At 58.3% G+C, this 19505-nt stretch overlaps 11 protein-coding genes across 13 annotated transcripts in view; 3 read left to right on the forward strand and 8 right to left on the reverse strand.

Annotated features, from left to right (window-relative positions):
• The window catches only part of SDRG_05972, a 3674-nt gene extending 2471 nt beyond the window's left edge, over window positions 1-1203 (reverse strand). Inside the window, exon 1 of one of the 2 annotated variants that reach the window (XM_008611721.1) lies at window positions 196-1203. In XM_008611721.1, the coding sequence (XP_008609943.1) occupies window positions 196-1178 (983 nt within the window). In that variant the 5' untranslated portion in view covers window positions 1179-1203. The remainder of the gene's footprint in view (window positions 1-195) is intronic. The other variant, XM_008611720.1, reaches the window with a different exon arrangement.
• A 715-nt stretch (window positions 1204-1918) lies between these two features.
• Window positions 1919-4475, reverse strand: SDRG_05973 (AGC protein kinase). Its single transcript, XM_008611722.1, has 5 exons — window positions 3569-4475; window positions 3433-3521; window positions 2512-3379; window positions 2284-2470; window positions 1919-2239 (listed from the first exon to the last, which is right to left on the reverse strand). Exons 1-5 carry the CDS (start codon window positions 3883-3885, stop codon window positions 2114-2116), a joined length of 1587 nt encoding a protein of 528 aa, XP_008609944.1. The 5' UTR covers window positions 3886-4475; the 3' UTR covers window positions 1919-2113.
• A 329-nt stretch (window positions 4476-4804) lies between these two features.
• On the forward strand, window positions 4805-5292 carry SDRG_05974 (hypothetical protein). Its single transcript, XM_008611723.1, has one exon. It carries the CDS (start codon window positions 4897-4899, stop codon window positions 5203-5205), a length of 309 nt encoding a protein of 102 aa, XP_008609945.1. The 5' UTR covers window positions 4805-4896; the 3' UTR covers window positions 5206-5292.
• SDRG_05975 lies at window positions 5171-7241 on the reverse strand (the record flags this gene model as incomplete). 2 transcript variants are annotated; one of them, XM_008611725.1, is made up of 8 exons in its annotated part: window positions 6998-7236; window positions 6556-6943; window positions 6300-6506; window positions 6198-6251; window positions 5858-6154; window positions 5569-5801; window positions 5466-5524; window positions 5252-5424 (listed from the first exon to the last, which is right to left on the reverse strand). In XM_008611725.1, exons 1-8 carry the CDS (start codon window positions 7234-7236, stop codon window positions 5252-5254), a joined length of 1650 nt encoding a protein of 549 aa, XP_008609947.1. The 2 variants fall into 2 exon arrangements, with proteins under 2 accessions (XP_008609946.1, XP_008609947.1); XM_008611724.1 differs by having other exon boundaries at window positions 5171-5424; window positions 5466-5801; window positions 6998-7241.
• A 136-nt stretch (window positions 7242-7377) lies between these two features.
• Window positions 7378-9391, reverse strand: SDRG_05976 (hypothetical protein). Its single transcript, XM_008611726.1, has 8 exons — window positions 8941-9391; window positions 8659-8892; window positions 8531-8616; window positions 8421-8488; window positions 8282-8382; window positions 7824-8236; window positions 7663-7775; window positions 7378-7594 (listed from the first exon to the last, which is right to left on the reverse strand). Exons 1-8 carry the CDS (start codon window positions 9351-9353, stop codon window positions 7493-7495), a joined length of 1530 nt encoding a protein of 509 aa, XP_008609948.1. The 5' UTR covers window positions 9354-9391; the 3' UTR covers window positions 7378-7492.
• A 333-nt stretch (window positions 9392-9724) lies between these two features.
• On the reverse strand, window positions 9725-11345 carry SDRG_05977 (tubulin gamma chain). The gene is made up of 5 exons (XM_008611727.1): window positions 10818-11345; window positions 10588-10746; window positions 10374-10535; window positions 10271-10324; window positions 9725-10224 (listed from the first exon to the last, which is right to left on the reverse strand). Exons 1-5 carry the CDS (start codon window positions 11340-11342, stop codon window positions 9775-9777), a joined length of 1350 nt encoding a protein of 449 aa, XP_008609949.1. The 5' UTR covers window positions 11343-11345; the 3' UTR covers window positions 9725-9774.
• Window positions 11346-11518: 173 nt separating this feature from the next.
• Window positions 11519-12595, reverse strand: SDRG_05978 (hypothetical protein). The gene is made up of 5 exons (XM_008611728.1): window positions 12415-12595; window positions 12258-12369; window positions 12057-12214; window positions 11933-12016; window positions 11519-11885 (listed from the first exon to the last, which is right to left on the reverse strand). Exons 1-5 carry the CDS (start codon window positions 12556-12558, stop codon window positions 11580-11582), a joined length of 804 nt encoding a protein of 267 aa, XP_008609950.1. The 5' UTR covers window positions 12559-12595; the 3' UTR covers window positions 11519-11579.
• A 573-nt stretch (window positions 12596-13168) lies between these two features.
• On the forward strand, window positions 13169-15204 carry SDRG_05979 (hypothetical protein). Its single transcript, XM_008611729.1, has 3 exons — window positions 13169-14047; window positions 14097-14224; window positions 14278-15204. Exons 1-3 carry the CDS (start codon window positions 13363-13365, stop codon window positions 15109-15111), a joined length of 1647 nt encoding a protein of 548 aa, XP_008609951.1. The 5' UTR covers window positions 13169-13362; the 3' UTR covers window positions 15112-15204.
• SDRG_05980 (hypothetical protein) lies at window positions 15201-16668 on the reverse strand (the record flags this gene model as incomplete). Its single annotated transcript, XM_008611730.1, has 8 exons — window positions 16614-16668; window positions 16363-16554; window positions 16191-16322; window positions 16094-16150; window positions 15842-16048; window positions 15636-15795; window positions 15347-15594; window positions 15201-15293 (listed from the first exon to the last, which is right to left on the reverse strand). Exons 1-8 carry the CDS (start codon window positions 16650-16652, stop codon window positions 15201-15203), a joined length of 1128 nt encoding a protein of 375 aa, XP_008609952.1. The 5' UTR covers window positions 16653-16668.
• Window positions 16669-17023: 355 nt separating this feature from the next.
• Window positions 17024-17957, reverse strand: SDRG_05981 (hypothetical protein). Its single transcript, XM_008611731.1, has 3 exons — window positions 17900-17957; window positions 17624-17844; window positions 17024-17574 (listed from the first exon to the last, which is right to left on the reverse strand). The coding sequence occupies exons 1-3, from the start codon at window positions 17942-17944 to the stop codon at window positions 17094-17096; spliced, it is 747 nt and encodes a 248-aa protein (XP_008609953.1). The 5' UTR covers window positions 17945-17957; the 3' UTR covers window positions 17024-17093.
• Window positions 17958-19084: 1127 nt separating this feature from the next.
• Window positions 19085-19469, forward strand: SDRG_05982 (hypothetical protein; the record flags this gene model as incomplete). The annotated part of the gene is made up of 2 exons (XM_008611732.1): window positions 19085-19120; window positions 19176-19469. The coding sequence occupies 2 exons, from the start codon at window positions 19085-19087 to the stop codon at window positions 19443-19445; spliced, it is 306 nt and encodes a 101-aa protein (XP_008609954.1). The 3' UTR covers window positions 19446-19469.
• Between the last annotated feature and the right edge of the window lie 36 nt (window positions 19470-19505).

Consider the following 19505-nt stretch of genomic DNA (forward strand, 5'->3'; position numbering starts at 1 on the left):
GCCTCCGCTCGGTTGAGTTTTTTCTGCAGGCTCACCTTGGCTTGCGCTAGGTTGGCCATGCGCGCGCGGGTCGTCTCCGGCGAGAGGAGGCAAAAAGGCACGCAACTCGACGCATCTGCTCGTTCGATCTTGGACGCGTTGCGCGCGACGACCCGTGTCTTGATATCAACGAGCATGTGCCTGCATCCCTGGCACTGGGGCACGTTCGTCGACATTGCCTTGACGAGCTTCCACTTGGTGCACGTCGCGTGGCGCATTTGGTTGGACCCGGACACAAGATACGTCTCGTCATTGGCGAAGAAGCGGAAGCGCTCGAGCGTATCGACCCCGACGTCGTCCGCACAAACGCCGGGGCATATAAAGAACGACCGAGACCCGACCGAGACAGACCCCATTGGGATTGAGAAGGTATCAGCAATCGTGGCGAGGACGTCTATCGCATCTGATTGGTCGTCTTTGATCAACGGCAGCTCTTGAAGGATCCCGTCGCGCACGGTTGCCGCGAAGCTCGTCGCAGACCCAAAGAGAGACGTGGACGCTGCGGGGCCGTCCACGACATCCGTGAGCTCCGCTGCGGCATCGAACTTCAAGCGCCCCAAGTGACGGGCCCAATTGTGCTGGATCGCGCGGCACTTGACGCACCGAATACCCGCGATCTTGTCGTCCAGCATAATCGGACACTCCTTGTGCCGCCACGCCTTCAATGCGAAACCGTACATCTTGAAGACTATTTCGGGCTTTTCGAGCGGAATTTCTTCCCTCACGCCGACACAGATTCGAGGCGCCTTTGGCGACGAGGTGAGCGTGGACTCGGGCACAAGCGGCGGCGCGGACTCGGCCACAAGCGGCGGCGCGGACTCGGGCTCACGCGGCGGCGCGGACTCGGGCTCACGCGGCGGCGCGGACTCGGGCTCAAGCGGCGGCGCGGACTCGGGCTCACGTGGCGGCGCGGACTCGGCCACAAGCGGCGCCATGGTCTCGAGCTCAAGCTGCTGTTGAGACTGTGCCTTCTTCCGCTTTTTCTCCGCACAGGTAGGGCACAAACCGTCACGGTCACGACTTCCTTTGCCGGTCTTTTTGCATTTCTTTGGACACGTACTGCACTTGTAACGGTCTTTGACAGGCGTCTTGGGATACGTTAAGCTCTCGTCGCGATCTTTGGCCGGTGTCGCCCACATGTCACGGCGTTCACGAAGAATGAGAGGCTCGAATCGCCGATTCAAATATGTTGACTAAATACACGCATCCAGAATTTGTCGTAGCGATGAAAATGGGGGGGTGTGGGAGCTCTGTTGGGAACGAAACTTCGTACACACATCCACGACTATGTGTTTGAAGTGCGTGCAAAGTCTCGTTTTGGGACGGACTCTCGGTCACCCCCATTCTCACGTTTACGAGTCCATTTTGTCCAAAATCATAGTATTTGTTGTCTTTGGCAACGTAAATGGGGGGGTGTGGGAGCTCTGTTGGGAACGAAACTTCGCACACACATCCACGACTATGTGTTAGAAGTGCGTGCAAAGTCTCGTTTTGGGACGGACTCTCGGTCACCCTCATATTTATGTTTGTGTATCCGAGGCCAGGTCAACTTGGCACTATTTGCTGACATACGTAGCATGTAGTAACTCATTTCGCGCGTTTAGAAGCCTTATCGATACGATAAATGCTTGTTCACGCATAAGCTATCTTCGTGCGCCGTGAAAAGCTATGTTCTAAGCGCTGCATGCACGTAGACCCATGCAGCGATCCGCGGCGCCCAGTCCATTTTAATGAAAATGCTCCAAATAATCATTATCCGGATGAGGCATTCGGCGCTGGCGCTTCCTCAGGCATTTGTATTGGACTTCGCTGGGCGCTCTGCCGTAATTTTTTTAATTAAATATGGGTCGTGATACACCCTCTTTTTTATTGACCCATGCCTCGTTCTCCATGCGAGCAAAAGTTTGATTATGACACGGACGCTGCTGATTGGCTATGCCATTTGGCATTTTGGCCAATCCCTGATCGTGACGTTTCGTGGCCACAGCATTGTCTATATTTGAAGCGACAATAGACGGACGCCAACATTGGGCACGATATCTACAGTGTTAAATACGCCTCCACGGTGACCACACTAGACGATCGAGTGGTTCCGGCGGAGGCGCAGCATGTCGCTCTCGGTCAGCATCGGGCTGGCTTGGTGGTGGTACGTGAACGAAAAGCCGTAAAACTCGTCTTCGACGCTCGTACTCGACGTCTCCTACGCACCAGTAGTGAGCGACTTGCATCGTTTGCAGCAGCTACCTCGTTGCCAAGGTTGGGCACCGCGTCCTTGGTGAACTCCTTGTCAAAGTTCTGGAGGTCCGTCGGGCTCTGCAGGCGCGGCTTGAACGGCGGTTTGAGCCGCTTCTCTTCCAGCGCTTTCCAGTCAAGGCCCTGGAAGAACGGGTGGGCCTTGAGTGCCGGGGCTTGCAGTCGCTTGGCGGGGTCCCTACACCATCCATGAGCCTCGGCAGCATCCTCATGAAATACCGTTCGAGGAGGCCGCGGATGAGCGACTTGGCCGACGACGAGATGCCAAAGCGCGCGGGGAAGGCCAGCGGGGCAATCAGAATGTTTTCGCACATCTTTTGCACGTCGCGGTCAAAGAACGGCGGCCAGCCCGTGAGCATCTCGTAGAGGAGCGTGCCCAGGCTCCACCAGTCGATCGCGCTGCCGTACATCGACTTGTGCTTGCGACTCAGGAGCATCTCGGGCGCGAGGTACTCGGGCGTACCGCAAAACGTGCGCGCGCCGGACGTACTCGTGACCTGCTTCTTGGAGAGGCCAAAGTCGGTGAGGCGCAGATGGCCTTCGGCGTCGAGGAGGACGTTCTCGGGCTTGAGGTCGCGGTACACAATGTTCTTCGAATGCAAATAGCCGAGCGCCGAGATAAGCTCGGCTGCGTAGAAGCGCACCATGGACTCGGAGAAGGCGCGGAATTTCTTGAGATGAAAGAAGATCTCGCCGCCGCAGCAGTAGTCCGAGACCATGAAGAGCGTCGAGTCCGTCTGGAACGAGCAGCGCAGGGCGACGATGAACGGGTGCTTGAGCGCGCTCATGACTTCTCGCTCCGTCATCGTGTGGTCCACTTGGTGGCGCTGGATGAGCTCCGTCTTCTTGAGCACCTTCATCGCATACAGCGTGTTGTTGTCGTCGCGCGTACGGACAAGGTACACCTTGCCGAACGACCCTTTCCCGAGCACCTTGAGGATCTCAAAGTCGGCGACCGACCACTTGCGATTCGGGTCGAACGACGTGTCCAAGTACAAGTCGATGGGCGGCGTGACCACATCCAGCGCTGCGTGCTGGGTCGTAAAGGTCGAGCCGGCCTCGGACGTGGGCGTGCGTCCAGCCGGGTCTGCAAGCCGATCCAAATATGAGTCCTATTGCAAGATAGAGCAATGGTCGCACCGTTCATGGAATTCTCGTCCGCGTTGGGCGCAAGGAACGGCGTGAGCTCGTGCGGGCGCGGGCGCATGGCCAAGAGGCTCTGGACATAGCTACACGACAGCATGAGCATTCGGCGACCGCCGCAAAGAGCGCGTACCTTTCGAGGCCAAGCCGTCGCTGCTCAATGACACGCAGCGAGAGCGACGAGAAGAAGCGCTTGGGCGGGAACGGCAGGTTGCGCACGGACGCGTAGCGCTTGCAGAGCCCGAGGTGGAGGTCGCGGAATTGGCTGTAGCGCTTGGCGAGCGACCACGACGCGCTGCGGCCCTGCACGGTGATCTGGAAGCTCGTGAAGCGCTGGCCGCCACCGCGGGCGGTCTGGTTCTCGAGCTGCGAGTTCCACGTCGGGATCCGCGCCGTCACGACGTCGAGGACGGACCAGGCCATGATGGCAAATGCTGCAATGCACCCCATTTTATTTCGCTGCGGCGCCTCTATCACTTTGTATGTAATTTAATCTGCCCCGTCGAAACTGCGTTTTATCGCGTTAAAGCTCCGCCGTAACGTTCCGCAGAACAAGGTAAACGCGGCTTGCCGGCGAGTCGAGACCACCACCGCCACGATGGACGGTGAACGCGCGACGGCTGCGAGCGCCGTCCGCAGGCGGTGCCAAGGCCAGTGAGTGGCGACCCTTGCACCTCGCATGTTACTGCCTTGGCGACCGAGTGTAATGCTCGGCTCGTTTCGCGGGTCTGGGAGCAGCTCTGGCGACAGGCCACATAGTGGGTCCGCTGAAGCCTGCATTTGAACGATCGTATTGAGGTCGAGTCCACGGATGACTGGCGTCGGCGGTGACAGCGGCGCCAAGAGCCAGGAGCCAGCGCGTACTAGTAGCCTGCGTCGACTGGCGTAGCTGACCACCACGTCATCGGTCGCGCGCCTCTCGGTGCTCTTCTCTTCGCCTCTTCGTCATCATCGTCCCAGCATTTTGCTCACTGTCGCGTCAAACGGTGCTGACGTGTGGTGCTGCCAGCTCAAGTTGCGTGATCCTCGTACGAGTTGCTTATGCCACTTCATAAACACGCAACTGTATTTCCAACCCCATGTGTTGCAGCCGGTCGCACGCGGCCTGGTGCCGGTACGTGAAGGCCATGCATGGCGACGCTTCTGTGCTGCAGTGTGTACGCGTCGCACACAGTAGAGCCGCTCTTGGCGTGATTCCATCGCTGGTGCTGTGCTACCGGCTAAACGCACGCCCATTTACAGCGCCGATCGGTCTCGCAACCGCTCGAATCCACGGCAGCTACTGCGTGATACATTTTATATTGGACTCGAGCAATGACCTCTGCATGCATGTGCTCGCAGCATGTGCTCGCAGGGCCGACGCCGGCGTCGTTCGACCGCGGCGAAAAGTTGGGTGCGATCAGCCAATATTCGTTTGGACGAACCACAGCGAAGAATATATTTCGTACCAAGGCAAGTGGCATGGACCGATCCAAGACGCTGGCGCTGTACCGCGGGATCCTGCGGCTCCACCGACAGAAGCTCGAGCCCGTCATGCGCGTCCTTGGCGACCGCTACGTGCGCGACGAGTTCAAGCTGCACAAGACGGCCAAGCCCGAGTTTGTCAAGGGTTTCCTCGCCGAGTGGGAGTCCTACCACGCGATGCTCTCCAAGCAAGAGACGCTCTTTGGCCAGGACCTCAGCGCCGAGCACCGCAAGCTTCTCGACGACCAGCAAAAGCAAAAGCTCGACGAGCTTCGCGTCGCGGCCACCAAGGCCCACGATCCGTAGTCGCCATCCACACGACTCAGTATATTCCACCTTCTTGAAGCTCATCTTAGGCAGTAATCAACTGCTGCGCTGGCTGGTGAAACCAATCGTTGATCGCAGCCAGTAGCGCCGGCAGGTGCGTTGTGAGGATAGCTTCGGCCTGCGCCTGGAGCTGCTGTACACGGGGCGCCCACTGCGACGCATCGCACGCGTGGAGTTCGGCGACTTGGGCAAGGACAGCTACAAAGCGCTCAACTCTGAGCCATGATGGCGCAATGTACCTTGGTGCTGCGTGGCCATAGCGGTCGCAGTTGCCTTCTGGGCCTCGAGCGCTGTCAGACTACGACGTGTGCATGAGAGGCACCGCTAAGCAGCCATGTCTACATGTGCTGCAGGTGGGCGTAGAGGCGTAGCTGGGTCTCGCCATCGAAAGCGCGGAGAAGCTGGTGGACATTGCCGTAGTCGGGCACGTCGAGGCTCTGCGCAAGGCGGTAGAGTGCGTCGTGCGGGTCACTGATCTTGGCCACAAACGGCGTAGGGTGCGACGGGAAGACTGCCGCCGAGCGCTCTTCATGGCCGAGCGCATGTAGCTGCTGCTCGAGTGGCGCGACTTGGCCCTACACGCGGCCAAAATGAAAGATTGAAAGATTGAAAGATTGATAGAGCGTAGTACGAAGTACGGCGATAGAATGTTGGCGTGCACTGCGACCAAGAGCTGGTTGTGCTGGTCCAAAATATGCAGCACGAGGGCTCGGTTGCGCTGAAACGCAGTCGAGATCGCACGCGTCGTCGCCTCGAAGCGGCTTGTGAACGCCGTGATCTCGTGCACTTGGTTCTGGATGTGGGTGTTGAGCGTTTGCTTCGCGGATATCGCCGCCTCGACCTCTTGCTCGTACTGCACTACGACAGCGTAGACGGCTGTGGCGACGACGTGGGCCTCGTCCGCTTCCAGATACGCGCGCAGCGAAGGCTAGAGGTGCGTGCTGGATTCGCTGCGTTTGAAATGTTGGTACCGAGAGGGGGGTTGGGAATCGAGGTAGCGCGGACGGCGGGTACTGCTTTTCCGTCTATATAACGACGCGTCGTTTGTTGCGAGAGCGTAGGAAGCGACGTACTGCTTGGCGTAGCTTCATGGTTTGCACAAACTGAGCAATGTGGTGTTGCTGTCGCTCCTGGAGAAGGGCGCGCACGGACGTGAGCGTATCGATCTTTCTGGTCGGCTCGGGTCGTTGGGCATCGACAGATGCTGTGGGAAGCGTTGCTGGCGGCTGCTGCTGGAGCGCGTGGACGATGTCGAGTCCGCTGCAGACCCGAAAGACCTTCTATGAGCTCGTTGCCTTGAGTCATCTCCAGTGGGGCGAGCTAGGATACCTCGACGAGGTTGGTCACAGGCGGATCGATCTGGTCGCGCTGCGTGGCACAGTCGTGCTGCAGCGTATCCAAGGCAGTATCGACCATCTCTCGGGTCGCCTTTTGCATCGGCGAGAACCGCGGCAACAAGCGCTGCTTCATGTCGGCCACCGTGGCCACGTGCGCGGCTTGGTTGCACTGCAACGCATGGGCTTGTCCGTGCAGGAGCACTTGGCTGCGCTGGCGCTGGCGTACCGTCTCTGCAAACACATGCGTGTCGTGCTCCATGGTTGAGAGAGCGGCGAGCTCCTTCTGGTTCTCGGAACGCATGTTGGCCAGCGTACGCTCCAGGAAAGCTTTCTTCTCCTTCAAGGCAACGCACGCGTCGCGCTTCCGCTGGCGCTCGGCCCTACAACCGCAGCAAGCATGTCAGCATCTACGAGCAAGGCAGGCTTGGTCGCACACAGCACTCGTGGCTTCGTGGCGGGCAACGCGGACGTTGCGCCGGTACAACTCCATGGTCGCGGGCGCGTGGACGTTGAGCGCTACCCAGTGCCACACAGGCTCGAGCGAGCCGCGCATGAGCGAGTCCACATCCTTGGGCTCGAGCGGCCCTGCGCCAGCGAAGCGCCCTTGCGGCACGTACCCAAGGCGGTCGACGGCCTCGAGAAAGGACCGGTTCCGCTCCTGCCGGGCGGACATGGCCGGGATTTTGAATTATGCGGATGATCCGGTTAACCACAACAAGGCCAACAAAAGCGTTGAAGCGCCGCTTCTCGAGCTCAAGGCGATCGCATATTAGCATGAACCCGAGCGGATGATCTTGTGCAGGTAGAGTAATCGTCCGCTTCTATATGTCACTTGGTATATGTCATACGCAAAGTCTGGCATTCTGTAACTAGTTAAAATATAGGTCGGAGAAGTGGGGTTAGGCATGCAGGCCATGCAGCTGTGCTTGCTACTCGGCCTGGAGCCACTTGGAGAGCAGCTCCATGGCGGTCCATAGATTCGGGCACACGGAGCGGATGAAGCCTTCGCGGTCGTTGACGCCATACTCGCCCTAGCCGTAACATGGTCATTTCGTCGTCGAAGTCTGTGTCGATAGCAGAAGCAAAGACGACAATGTACCTCGCTGCCAATGACATACATGGCAATCTCGCCCTTGAAGTCCACAAACGCAATTCGGGCGTAGAGCTCGTGGGCCGCGCGGCCAAAGTACGAACCGGGCAGAATGGCCACCCCTACCCCCCAGCGCACATGTCGCATCAGCCTGGACAGCATGTTCGTACCGGTATCGGCCAAGAGGCGTTCGCACATTTCGACGTCCGTGACGATGTTGCGTGCGGCGAGCTTCTGTCGGTAGTTGCGGAAGCACGGGAAGACGTGGAAGCCGCCTTGGGGCGGGTGCACGAGGATGTTCATCTTGAGGAGCTGGTACGTGCACCACTCAGCCACGAGCTGCAACGTGCGGCGGCACTTTTGCTTGTACGCGCTGAGCTCGGGACAGTTGGGCACAAAGGCGCGCCGCGCCGCGTACTGGATCGGTGACGCGACCGACGTGTACGTCTCGGAGGCCATGACGAGCATGCTCTGGCGCAACCAGTTGAGGCTAGCGCTAAAGAGCCAAAAGCCCACACGCCACCCGCCAGCGCCGCACCATTTACTCAAGCCGCCCGACACGATCGTGCCTTCCGGGTAGTACCTGTTCCATTTCTCAAGTTGCAATATTGCATCAGAAGCGACGTACTTGGAGATGGAAATGTGTGGCTCGTACGTCAGGTCCGAGTAGATTTCGTCCGAGACGACCAGCATCCGGTACTTCTTGGCGAGCACCGCAATGGCTTGCAGCTACCAACACGTCAGACAAGTCGCGGGACGCGACGTACGTCCGAGTCCGAGTACGAGCAGCCGGTTGGGTTGGATGGCGAGTTGAGGATGAGAATGCGGGGTGCGTCTATCCGGCGTCAGATACCGCACAGGGAACGGGACTGCGTACAAGGGTCCATGGCACACTGCGCTTCCAATACGGACGGTCGGAGCACCCAGCGGTCTTCGGCGTAAGTCGGCAGCCAAATCATGTTGCTACAAAATTTCATAAGGCGATAAGATCGTAGATGTTTGTACCGGCCAGCAATGTTGGCTTGGGGAGCGTAGCTCGTGCAGCTAGGGCTCGGCAGGAGGAGATCGCCATAGTAGACCGTCTGGAGCACAAACAGGAGCTCCTTTGTTCCTGGTCCGACGAGGACATCGTCCTTGGAGTAGGGCAGCTTGAGCGTCTCGGTGGCCCACGTGGCAATGTCCTGTCGCAGCTCGGCGAGCCCGGCCACGGGCAGGTAGTCGCGCTGGTGTGCGTTGGCCCTAATCTCGCCGATGAACTATGACGACAAGAGCGCTTGTTGCACCTACTTGAGCTCGTCAACGATGCAGTCGGGCACGGGAAACGGCGACTGCCCGAGGCCAAGCTTGAAGACGGGTCGGCCAGCACGGACCATTTCGTTGCTGAGCTCGTCAATGGCGCTCGAGGCCGCGGTTTGCATCGTGCGCACCTTGCAATTGATGACCTTGTACGGGCCCTTGACGACTTCGGGGACGGTGGGCAAGGCCATCGCGGGCGGCGGCGCTGGCTCCTCGCTCTCTGTCTTGGGCGATGCGTCCTTGCTCGTCATCGCATGCACGCGGCGCTGCAGTGTGCTGCGCACGACCGCATACTTCTTGGTCGCGTGGCGGATCGACATGTGGCCGTACACCACCGCGTGCACTGCATCCAGCATGTTCTGGTCGTCGGCCTTGGCGGCCTTGGCCGCTGCGTCCACCGTCATGCTCGACGACGTTCGGATGATCTTTGGGCCCGGCCCACTCGAAGTATTGTGCCCGCGTCAGGCGCGCCAGCGGGCGAAGTTCCTGCCTTCGAACTTCGATGCGTAGGCTCGACAGGCCAAGTGGAGTTCGCGGGACGCCGGCGCCGCGACGTTGCCGCATGCAGACAATGTCTCGATCCTTCGATCGTGTTCGCTTGGTCGAGCATGTAGTCACTACTGTCTCTAGTCGATTATGTAGTAGTATTATCGCATTGGTGCATCGTCTCCAACCAGGCTCAACGTTCAAAGGACGCGCCACCATGCCCCTGCCATCCCATCTTCTCTGCAGTCCATGATGACCTACGTCGCAGCTGTATGCATGTACAGTACAACGATCGTTGCAACGGGACAGCGCCAGTGACGTTATATAGATAGGGCTAGGCTACGGCGTGGCTTGGCCCCACGACGCATAGTCGGCGCGCTCGCTGGCCTTGTACTCGTCAATCATGTTGGTGACCACCTCGCGCGCGTTGTCAAACTCCTCGAGGCCCTCGGCGAACATGGGCTGCTTGCGGTACTGGTCAATGAACGCGTTGTGCTTCCGGAGGCGGTCGTAGTGCACGACGGACCGGTGGAAGAGGTTGCCAATGCTCGTGTGGTTGGCGAGCATGAGGCCGTTCACTTTGTGCGCCGACTCGACGTACGGCGACTTGCGCGAGAGCGCAACTTGGATGCTGGCCGGTCCCCACGGGATAAACTTGGCGAGCTTGCGCTCACGGATGCGCTGGAGCGACTTGTGTACCTGCGTCGGGTCGACGTCGCCTTGGATGATGTTCAAGATGGAAATGTAGCATCCGTTCTTGGTGGACGTCGAGACCATGATGTTTTTTGGCTAGTGCATGCCAGAGATGAGAGAATGCGAGTCGGATCCAAGAGACCTGGAGAAGGCGTCGCATGACATCGAGCACCGTCGTCTTGCGCACGGCGCTGACCTATATGCACAGTTGGTATGCCTCGACGGAAGACGACGAGAGGGTGTACTTGGGCGTCAATGGTCAGCGGCGTGTACCCCGTCATGAGAAAGTGGCAGCGGGGCGTCGGGATGAGCGACGCAACGAGACCGATAAGATCGTTGTTCATGTACCCCGGGTAGCGCAGCGTCGTGGTCGACGCGGCCATGACGGTCGAGACGAGCGAGTTGAGCTACGGATACACAGCATGAGCAGTCGGCAACCACTTCTTCGGAAGATCGTACCTGGGACACGGTGGGGTTGTCGATACGCAGACGGTCCACCGCGATGCGGTTGAGCGCTGTGTTGTCGAGGACGACGACGCAGTCTGCGTTCAGGACGAGACGCTTCAACGTCAAGAGCGAGTTGTACGGCTGCACGACGACGTCACTCTGAAAGTCGTCCTAGCACACCACACGCACGTTAGCATTCCTCGCCATCATCATCAGCATCTTCATGCGGATCGTCGTCCTACTTGGTTGGGAAAGACCGAGTATGTCTGGATGAGCTTCTTTGGGAAATGGTCGTTGAGGTTCTCGAGCAAGTACGAGCCCATGCCCGAGCCCGTGCCACCCGCAATCGAGTGGCAGAGCACAAAGCCCTCGAGGCTATCCGAGCCATCGGCCTCGCGGTCAATCATCTCCATGAGCAAGTCGTGGTGGGCCTCGCCTTGGTGGTAGCCCGACGCCCAGTTGTTACCGGCGCCGCCGCCGTCCTTGGCGATGAACTGGTTCTCGGGGTTGTACAGATTGCGGTAGCTCGAGTTCATGATCGAGTTGATCACGCGCGGCTCGAGGTCCAGCAAGAGCGCCCGCGGGATGTAGTGCTCGTCGTCGGCCTGGTAGAAGAAGACGTCCTTACGGTCATTGCCGGCCGTCGCGTAGTCCTGGACGATGCCATCTTGGCTGATGCCATGCTCCACGCAGAGCTGCTTCCAGAACTCGGACCCGATCTGGTTGCCGCACTGGCCGACCTGGAGCGTGATGATCTCCCGGGGCATCTTTTCCACAAATGCAAGCCATCCGGATACGCATCGGATCTCTGTCTAAAAACACGCTCCTCGCGCAAGGTATCATTTTACAGAGGTTGACAACCTCGCACAACGTATGGTTGGCGCCAAAACCAAAAACGATCGGACAGGGCAGAAACAGAGCAACAGCTTGGCCGAGTGATCCATGGCAACGATGTACGATCGAGATGTATCACTTTTTTTTAAAGTCCTATTAGTCGTAATCGACTAGGTCGAGACCTCGAGTCTCGGGTCGGTCACACAGCAGGTGGCGCCGTCGCACGAGGTCTCGTCGATGATTTCGACGGGGAACATTTCAAAGTAGGGCGGCTTGGCTCCTCGGTTGTCGTTGAGGAATTGGAACGAGGCGGTGCACGATAGCCCGTGGCACGCTTCATCACGAAGCCCAAGGGGCGTGTCGACACCGCACGGCGCCTTGCTGCAGTACCAAATCGGACTGTAGTCGCCCTTGGTGACACTCTGGCAGACGTGCTCGCCGTCATCGCAGCCGGGAAAGACGATCGACGGAGCGATCTACGCCAGCATGAGACCAATGCCATGTTGACGCCGGCGTAGTCGACAGGAATGTTGGGCGAACAAAGACTGTTGCGACTGCCAATGTACACGAGGCCGCAATCGCTAAAGCGGTGGGGACTCACCGCCGCCTGTCATCTGGTATAGTACAACACACACGTGCCTTCGTACCGCGGCGGCCGCGCACACTTTGAGCGTCTGCGGCGCTGAAAAGAACGACGCGTTGCGCGGCGGCGAGAGGTACAGACTAACGGCGGGGTCGCACGCCGCGCAATGGATCGCCTTGAGCGTGACCAGCGCTTCGTTGGGCGCCGCTGCGCAGATCGAACCTAACGCGAGCCTCGCATCCCAAGGCGGCAAAGGGCCACGTACCGGCAGACAGAATCCCGTAAAACGTGGTCTTGATGTACTCGTCGTGGATTGGAATGCAGCAGCGACCGTTCTTGAACCCCGCGCAGAACGACATGATGCCCGAGAGAGGTGTCTAGCATGCAAGTCGACCGCGGGCTCACGTCGCGACGAGACGCACCATCGACACGGGCGCGCCATGAGTGACGGTGCAGCGATAGTACGAGTAATCGGTTGGCGGCGCACCCTTGTCAAGCCCTGCCTCCGCGCAAGAAGCGACCCACGCAAGGCCGAGCCAGCGCGCCAGAAACCATCCGCGCGGCATCGAGAAAGGACGGCTCTTACGAGTTCGAAACCGCCGCGACTCTTGCACAATTTTCAAGCGCGGTAAAAGACGAAGCTACGTCGACGAGGACGCTAACGTGTTGCGTTAGGCGCCGCCAGCGTTTAATGCAGTGCACCGTGGGTGGTATCAGCCTTCGTCGTCATTGGAATATTGGAATTGCGACGAATTGAGGCGCACAATGCATGTACAGGTGAGCAATAGGTGCGCTTCCGAAGGTCCGTTCCGTACATCAAACTAGCACCCATCGACGATGGGTGGGCGTGTGATGGCCCCTTGCACGCATCTACTGGTCGACGCACCAAGAAGAACCAATGGCCCACGGGTGTTTTGCGTCAGTGTCGCACCAACATCTCCCTCGCCTGCGCGTCGAGTGACCGCCGATTTCGATCAGCGTCCTACCTCGCGCCCGTCCCGCCCATCGAATCTGTCTCGGCCCACAGCCCAAGTATGCTATACTCGGACGCCTCTTAGCTCAATCCTCGCACCAAGGTCTGCGTAGCCTGCGCCACCGCATCGCGCGCCATCGCCCTTGTCTATCGTGGCGCCACGTCAGCGTCGCGTGACGCTTAAAATCCGGATACAAACAGCCGACGGGTGCGGCCCAACGAAAACGCGTTGCCGCGTCTTCTTTGCCAGTGGGCACGCATCCTTACAAAAACCAAGTGTATTCAAGGACGAATTAAATCTTTGGCATAAAACCATGCGAAACAAAAGGCGGCTCAAGTGACTTTGCCGGCCACTTAGATCGTTTTATCCGGACGCTCAGTTTGCATTTCGATTCCGATGGCAACGAAGCGGCCGGCCGATGAGACCGAGAAGCCGCCCGCCCAGAAATGGCGCAAGGTCATGATCGGCGACGTCGAGATCAAGCTCTTGGAAGAGAAGCCGGTCCACGAGGGCGCGATCCAGCACCTCCCGCTGCCGTCCTCGGACGTCAACGTCTACGTGCAGCCGCCGCCCTGTCTCGTCTTTTACTCGTTTGAGGAAATGACGTCGTCGCTCGCCACGTATTTCGAGTCGACGCACCAAGAGTTCTCGACGCGCAACTCGGTCTCGATCGAGCGCATCAACGGCACGCGCAAGCTCAAGGAGAAGTTCCCAGAGAACGACCCGCGCTTCGTCTACTCGTCGATTACGTACTTTTGCAAGCACGGCCGCGCGCAGAAGCGCCGCAACAACCCAGCGCTGGAGGAGACGGGTAAAGGTCGCAAGGTCAAGTTCAACTACTCGGGCTGCCAAGCGTCGCTCTGGGTGAGCCTTGTCCAAATGCTCGTGCGCGGCCGGCCACAATGGGTGTACTACGCCCACAAGATGGTCAACTGCCACAACCACACGCTCGAGCAAGAGTCGCTCCAGGACATTGCCTCGGTCAAGCCGTTTTACCGCCACTTGCGCGCGGTCATTGAAGCCAAAGAAGACGGCGCGACGACGCAGGAGATTGCAAAGCTCCTCGAGCTAAAAGAGCCCGGTACGACGCTGCTTCTAGTGAAGCGTTGGCTAAGGGAATGCACCTCTAGGCAAGAAGGTGACGGCCCAAGTCGTACGGAATCTCATGCGCAGCACCATGTACGCCAAGGAGAAGGAGCGCAGCGGCCGCACCGTACCGTCCATGGGGCAAGTCCAGGCGTGGAACCCGCTCGCGCAGGTATGTTGCTTCTTATTTTCTTATTTTCGTAGTTTCTTATCCTACGACCTTAGCGCAAAGTGCCGGTCGTACTCTCGCTGCCATTTCACCGCCTCTTTTACACCATGGTCAAGTACAGCACGGAGCTGCGCCTCGACCCGTCGCGCGTCTTCTTCTTGAACCAGTCGTCGATCTCGTCCGTGCTCTGCCGACAATGGAAGAACGTGGCGACCGACACGTCGACGCAGGTCCAGACGACTCTGCACACGACGATCCTCACGGTGGTTGACGCGGCGGGCACGGGCCTCCCGCCGTTCTGCATCCTCCCACGCACCGAGACGGAGCGACCGGTCATGGCACAGCGGTCGGTCTCGACCGTCAACGGCGCGATGACCCCGAGCGCCCTCGAGCTCTGGATGATGTACTTTGACAGCGCGATCCATTGGAATGTTCAGCGGCCCGTCGTGCTCATCGTCGATCAGGTCGCGCGGTCGCATGCGCTCACCCAGATCTGCTTCCGCCTCGGCATCATCCTCGTCGCCTGGAAAGAGCTCTACCTTGAGAACGAAAGTGACGTCATCTTGCCCGTGCGGCTCTCGGTGTTTCGACCGTTTGAAGTCGCACTCGCCGCGCACCTCTCGGAGGTGCTCCCGAACCTCTCGACGTCGCGCGTCATGTCGAGTGACATCTTGGACATTGCCACCGACGTGTACAAACAGAGCCTCGCGAATGTCGGTACGGACGTGGCCGTCGCTGCCATCAAGACCACGGGGCTGTACCCACCGTCGCTGCCGCTCTTGAGTGCGCCGCAGACGGCGCCGGCGACCAACAAGTCGGTGCTGTACGTCGAAGAGAAGCGCACCGCGTCGATCACGATTCAGTCAGGCTCGACCCGGCCGCGCGCATAACACATTTTGTAGCGTTAGGAATTAGAAATAAAAAACACAAAAGTTGGATAACTGCGCAACTCGGTACATTGATACAAACGCCATTGAACTCAGCGCTTCTTGGTCGTCGAGGGTGCGATCGCGTCGACGTACTTGGACCACACGTAATTGGACGCTTCGTCCTTCCCGAGAAGGCTTTGTGCCTACGCAAGAGTGTCATTATCAGACGCAGTTCTTATAGGTGATGGTGGTGTACGTGGCGCTTGGCGTCGATCTTCCGGGCGTCGTCGAGCCGCAAGAGCTCGTGCTGCAGCTTTTGCATCTCGCGCTGGAAAAGGATGCTCTTGTCGCGCTCGCGGTCGATCGCATCGTTGGCCAGTGCGACGCGCTGTTCGAGCGCCTCTCGCTCCGACGTCCACTGACTTAGGCGCAGTGCCTCGGTGCGCGCCAGTGCCTCGACCTGCGCTTGGTACTGCTGCACGCGGTCCCGTAGCGTCTCGGCGTCTACAACAGAGCGTCTGATATAGCTATAGAGACGCAGATACCTTGGGTCGCATCAAAGAGAGTCATTTTGAGCTGCGATATCCGCGCGTCGCGCCGCCCGAGACGATCGCCCATGTCTTTCTGAAGGCGCGCCAGCATCGTTTTGGTTTCTTGCAGCTGGTCGTACGCGACCGCCTTCTCGTGCCGCGACGCTGCTTCCATCTGCGCTCGTAATTTTTCGCATCGAGGGTCATGACAAGATGTGTACATCAGCGAAAGTGTCGCGTGCTTGCTCGTGGACTGTGATCTGCGCCAGCGCGACTTGGAGCTTGGACGATACGTCGCGCACGTGACGCTCCAAGCGCTTTGTGAGTTTGGCGTCTTGCTCCTTGCGCGCCGAGAGCACTGCGTTGGCCTTTGCGAGCGTGTCGTTTTCTTCGCGGAGTTTCGTCACCTCGAGGTGAAGCCGGCCGATCTAGGATGCTCGCATGTAACCATCTACGTAGATTGCCATGCGTACCTCAGTCTCCTTGGCAAGGACGACGCGCGTGTGCTCGGCCAAACGGCTTTCTAAATCCTAGCGCAGCGTGCAATCTACAGATCGGCAGCGATCGCACCTCGATCGTGTCCATGGCGGTCGTCAACGCGCGCGTTTTGCGCTCGATTTCAGCTGTTGTGGACTCGAGGTTGGCCGCGAGCTCGCCCATCGTGCGCGCCTCGAGCGACGTCACCCGGCCTCGCTGCGTGAGCTACACAACCGTTGTACCACAGGCGAAGAAGTGTCGTTACCTCGTGGCGCAGGCGACGAATCTCGGCAGTAAGCTGCTGCACAAGGTCGTCGTCGTCCTCTTCATTGTGGCGCGAGGTCCGAGCGCGGGAGCGGCTAACGCCGTCCATCTCACTTCTCATGAGCGTCGGTCGACGCTCCTTGAGGCTCGAGACGGCTTCGTGTAGCGCACGCTCATACGCCAGGTTCTCTCTCTACGTATACACAGCACCGCGTCACGCTACCTGAACTTAAGCTGCTTGAGCGCACGAACCTGAAGCGCGGAGAGGTCGTCGAGCGAGAGCGACGCCATGCCACTCGAAGATCGCGTCCGGATGCGAGCGAAACGGCCCCATGACGTGGCGCGCGGTGCGTGGAGGAATGCCACAACTTGTCCACAAAGAGCAATGTCCACAAGAGCGTCAGCGCTTGTGTCCACCACGGGATGTCCACCACGGGATGGATCTCTCCGTACGCAGCTCACTCCCAACGACCAAGTGCTGGTGCCAACTCCCACGCATGCAGGCGTAGCGCTACGTATGTGGAGTCTTTGTGTTATAATGAAGACAACGCGGAACACGTTCATATATACACAAGAGCGTCCGCGTCGTAGTATGACATTCTAACGTTACAGTCCAGCAGCATCACACTACTAGCAGACTGCATTTGGGATTGACAGAGAGCTCAGCACAGACTTATACACAAATCGATTGACATCTATATATATAGTATGATGGCTAGCTACAATAACTGCTTACACGTGAACCACGGACATCGGCTCGTCCATGTCAAGCCACAAACAGGCGGGCATGTAGTTCAGCGGCGAGTCGATGTCGTCCACCATGGTCTCGGGCGACGAGGCGTCGTCTTCGGCCTCCGCCACGGCCGTCGCCGGCAAGCGCTGGGTAATCTGGTACATCAGATGCATGTCCGACACCGCAGAGGTCGAGGGGTCGAGCGTCGGCGCAATGGGAGCCGCGTGCCACTCCGACTCGATGTCTTCCGTCTCGGCGGTTGGCGCCTCGCACGGCGTGAACAGCATCGTCAACAAGTCGCCGCCACTGAGGTCGATACTCAAAAAGCTGAGGTCAAGAAGATCGTCGTCGTCCAGCGGCGGCAGCTCGGTCGCCGTCTCCAGTTCCTCCTCGGTGGGGCAGCAGCGGGGCGTCGAGTTGCGCGCGGTCGTCAGGCCCTTCTTCTGCATGCGTTCCCAGCGGGTCTGGCACTGGCGATACCTAAAGAGAGAGGTGAGTCGTTCTGTTGTCGACGGACGGAATAGCGTACGAGCGCGTCTCGACAATGCGGGCGACCGTGGTCCACTTGGTCGTGAGAGTCATGGCGTGGCGAAGTTTCTCGTCTTCTTCGAGCGTCCATGGTCCCTTTTTGTTGGAGGTGAACTCGGAATGCCACTTCTGTCGGCAGTCTTCAGCGCTGTGGCGAAGAAAGGCGAGCTGGACCTCCTTCCACGTCGTGAGCTTGGGGTTCACAAGCTTGAGTTGCGCAAGCTACGCAGCAGGGAGAAGGTGAGGCGACTGGACATGGCGCAGTACAAGCACGGACCTCGTCTTTCGTCCACTTGGTCTTGGGCTTGCTCATGGCGATCATTGTCGTAGTTGGCTTGAAATTGAAAAATGAGGTGAACAATTCGATCAAATAAGCGCCGGATATGAAGCGGTATCCGGCGAATGCACCCAGCTGGGCGCAATCCAGTCGCAGATGGTGCTTGGCAGTGGTCTAAAAGCTTGAAGTACGGAGTACAATCAATGTGTCAACTCGATCGGATGTGGCATCGGCAAACGTCTGCAGGCGTACCTCGCACTCACTAGATAGCCCTATCGTGTATAATGTACTACCTCCGATCAACAAAGATCGTAGTATAGATTTAATAATACCCAATTGCACAGCGATGCGCTCATACGTCGGATAATCCAAAGCTTTACGTACTTAATTTAATGTCAGCGAATCACTCAAACATTATGTATCAACTAGAAAGACTTGACGTCAGAAGATGTGGCAACTGCTGTGCAATTGGGTGCGTGGCCCACGACTAGGGATACTATCAATATATTTATGGATGTCTCAAGTGTAGAGTGATCTCAATTGTGGCGCTGTGCCAACGCCTGCAGGCATGCCTCGTACTCAATAGATAGTCCTTCCGCGCATAATCGACAAAGACAATCTGCCGAATTAACAATCGGATGCCACGGCCCCACAAGCCCTGCCAGGATAGGTTCCACACTACCCTGGGAGGTTTGGTGGCGAGACATCCATAAATATATTGATAGTATACCTAGTCGTGGGCCACGCACCCAATTGCACAGCAGTTGCCACATCTTCTGACGTCAAGTCTTTCTAGTTGATACATAATGTTTGAGTGATTCGCTGACATTAAATTAAGTACGTAAAGCTTTGGATTATCCGACGTATGAGCGCATCGCTGTGCAATTGGGTATTATTAAATCTATACTACGATCTTTGTTGATCGGAGGTAGTACATTATACACGATAGGGCTATCTAGTGAGTGCGAGGTACGCCTGCAGACGTTTGCCGATGCCACATCCGATCGAGTTGACACATTGATTGTACTCCGTACTTCAAGCTTTTAGACCACTGCCAAGCACCATCTGCGACTGGATTGCGCCCAGCTGGGTGCATTCGCCGGATACCGCTTCATATCCGGCGCTTATTTGATCGAATTGTTCACCTCATTTTTCAATTTCAAGCCAACTACGACAATGATCGCCATGAGCAAGCCCAAGACCAAGTGGACGAAAGACGAGGTCCGTGCTTGTACTGCGCCATGTCCAGTCGCCTCACCTTCTCCCTGCTGCGTAGCTTGCGCAACTCAAGCTTGTGAACCCCAAGCTCACGACGTGGAAGGAGGTCCAGCTCGCCTTTCTTCGCCACAGCGCTGAAGACTGCCGACAGAAGTGGCATTCCGAGTTCACCTCCAACAAAAAGGGACCATGGACACTCGAAGAAGACGAGAAACTTCGCCACGCCATGACTCTCACGACCAAGTGGACCACGGTCGCCCGCATTGTCGAGACGCGCTCGTACGCTATTCCGCCCGTCGACAACAGAACGACTCACCTCTCTCTTTAGGTATCGCCAGTGCCAGACCCGCTGGGAACGCATGCAGAAGAAGGGCCTGACGACCGCGCG

Source organism: Saprolegnia diclina (assembly GCF_000281045.1).
Source record: "Saprolegnia diclina VS20 unplaced genomic scaffold supercont1.16, whole genome shotgun sequence".
NCBI classification, from domain to species: Eukaryota; Oomycota; class Saprolegniomycetes; order Saprolegniales; family Saprolegniaceae; genus Saprolegnia; species Saprolegnia diclina.